The sequence below is a fragment of the Lepidochelys kempii genome, chromosome 15, assembly GCF_965140285.1.
Source record: "Lepidochelys kempii isolate rLepKem1 chromosome 15, rLepKem1.hap1, whole genome shotgun sequence".
NCBI classification, from domain to species: domain Eukaryota; kingdom Metazoa; phylum Chordata; order Testudines; family Cheloniidae; genus Lepidochelys; species Lepidochelys kempii.
Genome location: NC_136394.1, coordinates 33,701,486 through 33,711,510, shown reverse-complemented (window position 1 = coordinate 33,711,510; position 10,025 = coordinate 33,701,486). Strand labels below are relative to the sequence as shown.

At 50.4% G+C, this 10,025-nt stretch overlaps 1 protein-coding gene across 20 annotated transcripts in view; it reads left to right on the top strand.

The window, feature by feature from the left end:
* Positions 1 to 340: 340 nt before the first annotated feature.
* KREMEN1 (kringle containing transmembrane protein 1) overlaps positions 341 to 10,025 on the top strand; it is a 150,653-nt gene continuing 140,968 nt past the window's right edge. For 5 of the 20 annotated variants that reach the window (XM_073312960.2, XM_073312968.2, XM_073312964.2 and 2 more), the window contains exons 1-2: positions 342 to 732; positions 5,823 to 6,017. In XM_073312960.2, coding sequence (XP_073169061.2) covers positions 5,954 to 6,017 — 64 coding nt within the window. In that variant the 5' untranslated portion in view covers positions 342 to 732; positions 5,823 to 5,953. Of the gene's footprint in view, positions 733 to 5,822; positions 6,018 to 10,025 lie in introns of all 20 variants that reach the window. The other 15 variants (XM_073312980.1, XM_073312979.2, XM_073312975.1 and 12 more) reach the window with 8 other exon arrangements.

Below are 10,025 nucleotides of genomic sequence, written 5' to 3'. Positions count from 1 at the left end.
TAATGTCCTTCCGCGAACATTGACCGGAAGTTAGGTTGGCCTAGGAGTTCTCTAATAGGGCCCGACTGAGAACAGTGACCGGAAGTGGCGGCGGTATTTGTTCTAATACTGGCCAAGTGGAAAGATTAACCAGACGTTGCTTCGGTTCTGTAACTGGGGGAGCTGGTGCAGAGTCGGGAAGAAAGCCTGGAGAGTATTAAGAATGGGTCACTAGCGGAGATTAGGGATGCGGGTTACCCGCTCAGGTGGACCAGATTGGGGACTACAATTCCCGTGGTGCACTGAGGCTGGTGAGGTCATGGGCCCCCTCGCCGTGAGATCGGAGCCTCCTGCTCCTCTGACCTTCTTCTGATGGCGGCGCCACTCGTCACTGCACAGCCTGTCACGGCCACTGCCACGTACGCTTCCGACCTCGCAGCGCCCCCGCCCTTGAAAAGGGAGGCCATGAGTGGACCCTGCGACGACCGATAAGAGATAGAGGCGGGGGAAAATGGGACCGCAGGGACTCATGGGAGATAGAGGCGGGAGAGGTTTGGACCACATTTACCACAATGCACTACTTCATCCCTTTCCTCTACCCCGGCTTTTCAGCGCCGTGGTGTGGCCTCGACTGACGTACCGAACGGACGTTGGGTCTCCCCTAGTAACGTCACTTTCGTGCTATACAGATTGGTGAAAACCCGCCCTTTCCAGGGCAGCGTCCTAAGGTTTGGGAATGGGGCGCGAGGGCAGGTGAGAGGATTGGGGGGTAAAGGTGCCTGGGACTGGTGGGGTGAGAGATCAGAATGGGGGTCCCATTGATAGATGACAGGATAGAGCGGTGAGGTGCTGGAGTTGGGGAGCAGGATGGGGGGCCTGTGGGTAGGTGGGAGAATTGGGGGGTCAGGTACCTAGGGGAGCTAGGGAGGAGCAGGGGAGGAGGCCTGTGGGTAGATGAGAAGATTGGGGCGTGAGGTGCTGGGCAGGGGGGCTGAGGCAGGGGAGCAGGTTGGGGGGTCCTGTGGGTAGGTGGGAGGATTGGGGAGTGAGGTACGGGGGTGGGGTTGGGAAGCAGGATGAGGGCCCTGTGGGTAGGTGGGAGGACTGAGGGGTAAGGTGCCTGGGGCGGGGCTGAGGTGGGGGAACAGGATGGGGGGCCCATGGGGGTGGGGACATAGCAGGATGGGGGGCTGCATGGATAGACAGGAGGATTGAGGGGTGAGGTACCTGTGGGGGTTGTGCATGAGAGAGAGAGAGTGAGCTGAGCGGACTGGGTATATGGGAGGATGGGGGGGGGGTGAGGTGTGCAAGTGGAGATGGGGGGGCCCATGAGTAAGAGAGGGACCCGTGGATAGATGGGGGGGGGCTTTGAACACCAATTCCTCCTTTTTCTCCATCTTCAGTGCCTGAGCTGTGAAACCCCCAGTTTGGACCCACTTGGCCCCCATGAGACTATGTTTTAGTCACTGGTATTTTTAGTAAAAGTTATAGACAGGTCATGGGCAGTAAACAAAAATTCATGACCTGTCCATGACTTGTACTATATACTCCAGACTAAATCTTGGGTACTCTGGGGCAGGGGCAGCTTGGGGTCGCCACAGGTGCTCGGGGGGAAGTGGGCAGGAACCCCACTGCTGCAGGAGAGCAGACACGGCATCCTGTGACCACCGCCGCTCCTGTGTGGGGGACGTGGCAGCCTGAAGCTGACCCAGCAGCGGCCTGTGCAGCTGGCCCAGGGCTGCTCAGGTGGTGCCCAGGCTAGCCGCATCAGCTGCTGCAGAAATCACGGAATCTGTGACCTCTGTGACAAACTCACAGCCTTAGTTACGAGATGGGCCCTGTGTCCTGGTACAGACCCACCCAGGCCCGCTAGAGAGCACAGGAAAGGTGATGCCTAATCAAGGCCCTGAAGGCCAAGGCCCCATGGGGGACCTGTGGGCAGAGCTACTGCAGAAGCACCTTCTCTGGAGAAGTGACACTGAGGTGTGGGGTTGGAGTCTGGTTGGTGTCTGTGGTCCAACCAAGGTCAGAATAAGGGGTAGTTGGGAGGGAGCACCCTCTCTGCTAACAGGAAAGATGGCGTCCTATCCCATCTGGCTTGTAGGGAGGGGCCACCATGACACTGCCCTTTGTCTCCCCCTTGACTGACTAGCTTGGGGTAGGGAAACACAGCGCTGCCCTATGGTGGTGACTCTTCTTTCCCTCTATGTTGGTCTCTGATTGGCACAGCTCCAGAGAGGATGTTGGCAATTTCAGTGCCTGTTATTCAGGGGTTTCCCAGTCTGGGACTCCTGAGGATAGTTTATTGCCCCTCATCTGCCCTTGTCAGTCACATCCTCCCTCAGTTGCTCCCTTTTGTCTTTCTCTACTGTATATTCTATCTGGGTACCTTAATGGTCCCCATCACCATAGTACCTGGGTGCAGCCATCTCCTCCCTCAGCTTTTCAGACCTAGAACTCTCTTGGCCTCTGTCATAGTTATGCAACCGTTTGCACGTTCATCCCGCTAACTCATTGGTGTCGGCAACTGAATGCTTCTAGGGATAGGGTGGAACCCATAGTCCATTCAGTTTCAACCATGTAGTCGAGTTGGGATAGAGAGGACACAGCCACATCCTTCCTAGCCCACCCATGAGCTACTTGTAGAAGGAGGGTGCCCCGCTGTGTATCACTGACCCTAAGCCTCCTTGTCAGTGCAGATTCTGGTCTTCATTCACCAGTTGAAGGGCTGCATGGTGAGGGAGGTCATACAGAGTATTGCCGGTGCCAGGAGAAACGGATAAGAAGGAAATATATATCTTATCTCTCGTTGAGGTATGGGTGATGGAGTAAGAGCCTAGGGTTGGGTTGTTGTGCAGTGCTGATTTGACTGTACAATACTGGGATAGGGTGGGTTTAAGGCAGGTGTTCTCAACCTCCTTCTTCAAGTGATTGCTCATGTCTATTCTATTGTAGGTTTATGTGCTTGCCACATGCACCAGTGCCGGAAGTTTTTTCCTCAGTGGTATCCATAGGGGACTGGCTCTGGCGTCCTCTGACTTTGCCGGCTCCCTCCCTCAGTTCCTTCTTACCGCCAGTCTCAGTGCTGAAATGCTCCCCTTGCTTATCAAAGGATTTCCCTTTCAGTGGTACTTTGAACTTTTATTGTGTAAATAGTTGTACGTAGTTATCAGTTTCTTTATAGTGTTAGTGTACTTAGTTATCATTCTTAGTCCCCTGAGGGTCTTAACTCGGGGACAGGGCAGGCCCAGCTTCCCGGGCTTCAAGCCATGGGATCCCTGCAAGAAGCCTATGCCGATCAGCGATCCATATCTTAGTTGTTTAAAGTGTCTGGGTGAGTCTCACATTCATGAGAAGTGCTGAATCTGCAAGAGATTCAAGCCCCAGACCAGATAGGAGAGAGACATCAGACTCCGCATGCTCCTCATAAAGTCTGCTCTTGCAGTGGCCTCAGAGCTGGCATATACAGACTCGGTGCCAAGTACTTTGACATTGACATGAAGTGTGCCCCCCTGGCACCGATTCTTTTCACTGGTACTGGCCAAAAGGCACAAGAAGCATGCCGGAAGGGGACGCTACCTGGGGTTCCATAAAGGTAAGGACAAGGGAGAAGAGGAGCCTGGACTGAGTCGGGCCATCTCGCCGGAGCGTAGCCACACGGCAGCTTCGTCTATTGGGCCTAGTCCATCCCGCGACCTGCCTCCTACCCCAGGGAGTGATAGACGCACATGATACCTCATGGTGCCATCCACCCCAGAAGCCTTTCAGGCAGCCAAAGACATCTTCTCCTTCCCGGTGACACCTATTTCTCGGGAAGAGAGGCCTAAGGATCCCTCCCGCCCACCCGTTTCTAGGGGAAAGCCCTCAATGGCTCCCCTGCACAAATCACCCCCATGGCACCGTACCCTAGCCTGCTCAACAGGACCAGAGCCATGTCCCGAACTGCAAGCCCACAGCGACTCGATAGGTTCCTAGTGATTGCCAAGCCCCAGGCACCAATCTCTGAGATCCATACATTGGTCACTGGATCTGTGATAACAGGCCGCAGGCATGCCGCTGGTCCCCAGAACTCCGACAGTGGTCACCTGAAAAGTGCTGGTTCACGGGTGCCGCTCCCCAGAGCCTCGGCGCTCCCCGGAGTTCCAGCACCAATCCTCGGAGTGGCATCAGTCGCCGGAGCCCCAACTGAGGTCTCCACAACCCCATCGCTGGTCACTGGAATCCAGACGTCAGTCACCGGAGCCTACACACTGGCTTGCCCTTGGTGAATCCATGCTGACTCTTCCTGATCACTTTCCTCTCCTCTAAGTGCTTCAGAGTTGATTCCTTGAGGACCTGCTCCATGATTTTTCCAGGGACTGAGGTGAGGCTGACTGGCCTGTAGTTCCCAGGATCCTTCTTCTTCTCTTTTTTAAAGATGGGCACTACATTAGCCTTTTTCCAGTCATCCGGGACTTCCCCAGATCGCCACGAGTTTTCAAAGATAATGGCCAATGGCTCTGCAATCACATCAGCCAATTCCCTCAGCACCCTCGGATGCATTAGATCCAGACCCTTGGACTTGTGCATGTCCAGCTTTTCAAAATAGTCCTTAACCTGTTCTTTCACCACTGAGGGCTGCTCACCTCCTCCCTATAGTGTGTTGCCCTGGACAGCAGTTTGGGAGGTGACCTTGTCTGTGAAGACCGAGGCAAAAAAAGCAGAGTACTTCAGCTTTTTCCACATCATCTGTCACTAGGTTGCCTCCTCCATTCATTAAGGGTCTCACACTTTCGCTGACCTTTTTCTTTTTGCTAACATACCTGTAGAAACCCTTCTTGTTACACTTCACATCCCTTGCTAGCTGTAACTCCAATTGTGCTTTGGCCTTCCTGATTACACCCCTGCAAGCTCAAGCAATATCTTTATACTCCTCCCTAGTCATCTGTCCAAGTTTCCACTTCTTCTAAGCTTCCTTTTTGTGTTTAAACTCACTGAAGATTTATCTGTTAAGCCAACCTGGTCGCCTGCCATATTTGCTATTCTTTCTGCACACTGGAATGGTTTGTTCCTGCACCCTCAATAAGGCTTCTTTAAAATACAGCCAGCTCTTCTGGACTCCTTTCCCCCTCATATTAGCCTCCCAGGGGATTCTGCCCATCAGTTCCCTGAGGGAGTCAGTCTGCTTTTCTGAAGTTGAGGGTATGTATTCTGCTGCTCTCCTTTCTTCCTTTTGTCAGGATCCTGAACTCGATCATCTCATAGTCACCCAGGTTGCCACCCACTTCTACTTCCCCTACCAATTCTTCCCTGTTTGTGACCAGCAGGTCAAGAGGAGTATGGCCCCTAGTTGGTTCCACCAGCACTTGAACCAGGAAGTTGTCTCTAACACTCTCCAAAAACTTCCTGGATTGTCTGTGCACTGCTGTATTGCTCTCCCAACAAATGTCAGGGTGATTGAAGTCCCCCATGAGAACCAGGGCCTGTGATCTGGAAACTTTTGTTAGTTGTCCAAAGAAAGCCTTGTCTATCTCATCCTCCTGGTCTGGTGATCTATAGCAGACGCCCACCACAACATCAGCCTTGTTGCTCTCGCCTCTAAACTTAACCCTAACACTCTTAACAGGTTTTTCTCCAGTTTCATTCTGGAGCTCTGAGCAATCATACTGCTCTCTTACATAGAGTGCAACTCCTCCACCTTTCCTCCCCTGCCTGTCCTTAACTACAATGTTAAGCGAGGAGTTACTGTACTGCAACAAGGGCATCTGCTGCGTTTGCGTTTCTATACTTTTCTGCTTGGACCTTTGTTATAAGTAGGTATGGCCTCTAGAAGGGAACATCACCAACAGTTTGTTTCGTCTCAGTTATTTTCAAGGAACCTTTGAACTCTGAGGAAATCAGTTATTTCTGAAGAAGTGTTTCTGAAAAGACGTTGTGCCTATCAGGAGAAAAAACAACCCCGGAATCAATAATCCCTGAGCATCTAGAGCAAAGCATGAAACTGACTGGCATCTGTGCCTCTTTCCTCATTTTCTGCAATATTGCTCATCAGAGGGAAGGTGAGTGTTTTTGGACACCTATACTCTTTTGTAAATAGGGGAGTTTTATAAATTTTTATAGAAGAAGATATTTGTATTTCTGCAAAGTCAGATGAATGGTAAGCTAATGGAAATGGTTTTTACTGTGAGGCAATTCCCTGATATTGTTTTAACTTGTTAGTAACAATGTACAATTACTTTTAGTTTTCCATCTGGAGTTAGTGTTTGCTTTCACTATTCTGAAAATTAATTTCAAGCTGCTATCCAATGACATGTCATCAAACATGTTATAGGGTCTGCATTCCAGAACAGGATGTGACTTATGGCAGTCATACTTTCTTTTAGGGTGGGATTCACAAGGGAAACATAGGCACTATAGCACTCAGCATTGCAAGACCTAACTTTTAAGCACCCTTCTACCAAGTGGAGTTTGCAATCTTGATTTAGGCACCTAGCTCCCTATATAATGCAGGGGAGCGTTGGGCACCCAAGAATGGGATTCACAAAAATCTGCACACCAAGTATTGAACTGTCTAAGCTACCTGATAGAAATGCTGAGTTAAGTGCCTAACTCCAGGCTTCAGGAAGAGACTTATTTCCACTGTGAATCACTTGGGATTCATAGCTGTGAACCTTCTCCTGGATTTAGATTCCTCAACTAGATTTTTCTGTAGCCAAGAATAAAATATATTAAGTATATTTAGGATATAGAGGTGAAATATAATAATTAGTGTTATAACATAGGACCTACAGGCCTATAAAATATTCAGTTTAGGCCCACAAGGCCTTAGGCATGAAACAGGCTAGTACAACTAGTTGACCAAACGATTACCCTGTACCAGTAAAGTGTAAAATTATAGTAAGTGACGATGTTCTGGAAACTGTGCAGCAATAGGCTGGAAAGTACACCACAGTGTGCCAGTTAGTACTGCAAGATGCCCCATAGTAATAACCTCAAGTTGCTTTGTTAACTCATTGACATAGATGTTAACGAGAGTAAGGGGAACTAAGGGAATAACCAATGAAAAGTGGGGAACCCCTAAATTAGTGGGGTGTGGAAAAAGGGATTGGAACCCATATCCATATGTATGAGGCTTCATAGGTGTAAGCATAACCCAGGATATAAAGTGTTGCCTGGCAGATGCTAGGATGACAACCACTGGTGGTGATGGTGATGACAATAAAGATGATGATGAGGAAGATAATTACCGACAGTCCGTGGTCCCCCAGCAGGAAATGTGAGATGTGAGTGATGCTAGTCATAGAGCTAAGCACTTGGTACTCTCTCTCTCTCTCTCTCACTCTATCTGCTGTTATATTGCAGTGTTTGTGGGATTGTTTGTCTGTTTAGTGGATGTGCTAATAAGGGGACTTGACATAAATTGCAGTTGTTTTTCGTGTGCCCCTAGGGTCTCTAATTTTAGCGGTACTGATGATAATATTCCTGATGCTACAGTCCTCAAGAAACTGAACCTTTATTGACCACTGTGCTCAAAGAGGTTAATCAATATACCAATCTATTAATTAAGCTACAGTTCCTTTTTCAACAAAAAGTGGAGAAGTTATTAGTGCCCCCTTATAACCTTTATACCAGTGTTCACCCAGCATTTGGCAAAGAGTCCTGTGGCACCTTATAGACAAGAACTTGCTTGCCTATTTGTACCTGCCTCTGGAAATTTCCACTACATGCATCTGACGAAGTGGGCATTCACCCAAGAAAGCTTATGCTCCAAGACGTCTGTTAGTCTATAAGGTGCCACAGGACTCTTTGCCGCTTTTACATATCCAGACTAACATGGCTACCCCTCTGATACTTGCCAGCATGTGGGAGACCCAAATTTGAAATCTCCCATCTGCTTGATGTGGAGCTGAGATTTGAATTTGGGTCTCCTACCTACCTGCAGCATGCCGTAATCACTGCACATTCTGGGGTGAGTCTGTATGAATCTCTCTATAAATAATTAAATGTTCACTGGACCGGAAAGAGTGTGAGAATGTCTATAGCCCAGTGATTAGGGCACTTGTCTGGGAGGTGGGAGACCCAGGTTTCAGTCCCACTGCTCCTATGAATAGTTATATATTTATACACCGTGGAACAACTTCCATAGGAGTGATTGACAGTGGCCCACCCCAAACTACCCCAGGGATGAGGGCACACTCCTGGGATGAGGGAGATCAAAGTCCAAATCTCTGCTCCACATCAGGCAGAAGGAGGATTTGAACAGAGGTGTCCCACATCCTGAGTGAATGTTCTAACCACTGGGCTAAAGATTATAAGGAAGCACTATCTCCTCCATATGTTTTGTTGGGGTTTGGACATGCTCTGAACTTGTCTACTGGATCAGGCCTAAAGACAAGATAGGTGGGGGAATGCTTAGCTTGTGAGTCCAATGGGTGCATAATCTTTGGATTTTAGGAGCCAGATTAGTAGATGCTTGACTGTTCCTAACTTTTATCCTGAGATAATCTTCATGAGTTTGTGTTTTGTAGGTAGGCAAGAAGAATAGGCAGACTTTCATACTTTTCTCACTCAAATAAACAGACAACAGGTGGTGGAAACTGCCATTGTCAAAACAGAGGAGGTGTAAGTGATGTGATAAGACATGAGGCTGGATAAATTGGAACCTCTCTAAAGGAAAAACTGGAGCCACATTAGAATAACTCCACCTATCTCTGCTAGAATCCCCAGCCTTATCAACACTACTTCATGGATAACAGTATGGAAGGTAGCTGGCAGATAAAAAAGGTTCACCATGGGCTGAATTAATCACCAGGAGGAAATGGGGAAACAGTAGGAAGGACCTCCTCTATCAGGAAAAGAGTTTTATGGAGAGAACATTTCCTATACTGCTCAACTGGTGACACTTTTGTCCCCATCTTGCCTGCTGGGCCAGCAGATTTTTCTTTCCCACCCACTCTGCAAAAAAGAAAGAGTTGACAAATAGATATTTATTTTTCTGAAGGAAGCAGGATGAACTGGGGAGGGATAGCTCAGTGGTTTGAGCATTGGCCTGCTAAACCCAGGGTTGTGAGTTCAATCCTTGAGGGGGCCATTTAGGGATCTGGGGCAAACACTGGGGACTGGTCCTGCTTTGAGCAGGGGGTTGGACTAGATGACCTCCTGAGGTCCCTTCCAACTCTGATATTCTATGATTCTAACTGGAAGCAGGTGGTCTTCATCCCCACCTCCTCTCACCTTGCCTCCATCACCGGGGGATTAAAAGTGACTCCTGCTCCTGCCCAGTACTTTGAAAACTTTTTTTTAAACCAAACTAAATTTTAAGGGACAGATTGGGAAAGGAGGTGATTTTAAGCCACTTTTAAGAATCTGGGACTGCTTTTGACCTGCCACGAATCAGAGCAGAGTACCTAGAGCAGAGGTGGGCAAACTACGGCCCACGGGACCCTCCTGCCTGGCCCCTGAGCTCCTGGCCCAGGAGGCTAGCCCACGGCCTGTCCACTGCTGATTCCCCTCCAAATCTCTGGGCGGCTGCGCAGTTGCAGAGCCGCAGCCTGATCCGGTGCTCTGTGCTGCATGGTGTGGCTGGCTCCAGCCGGGCAGCGCGGCTGCCTGTCCTGGCGCTCTGGGCAGCGTGGCTGTAGCACCACCAGCCACTGGTGCTCTAGGCAGTGAGGTAAGGGGGCAGGGAGCAGGGGGGGTTGGATAGAGGGCAGGGGAGTTCAGGGTGGTGGTCAGGGGGTAGGGGTGTGGATAGGGGTCAGGGCGGTCAGAGGGCGGGGAACAAGGGGGTTGAATGGGGGCAGGGGTCCCGGGGGGGGCAGTCAGGAATGAGATGAGGGGTTGGATGGGGCGGCGAGGGGCAGTCAGAGGGGGAGGGTCCAGGGGCGGTCAGGGGATGGGGCAGGGGTCCCGGGAGTCCGTCAGGGGACAGGGAACAGGGGGTTTGGATGGGGAAGGAGTCCTGGGGGGGCAGTCAGGGGGCGAGAAGCGGGGGGGGTCGGATAGGGGCGGGGGCCAGGCCACACCTGGCTGTTTGGGGAGGCTCAGCCTCCCTTAACCGGCCCTCC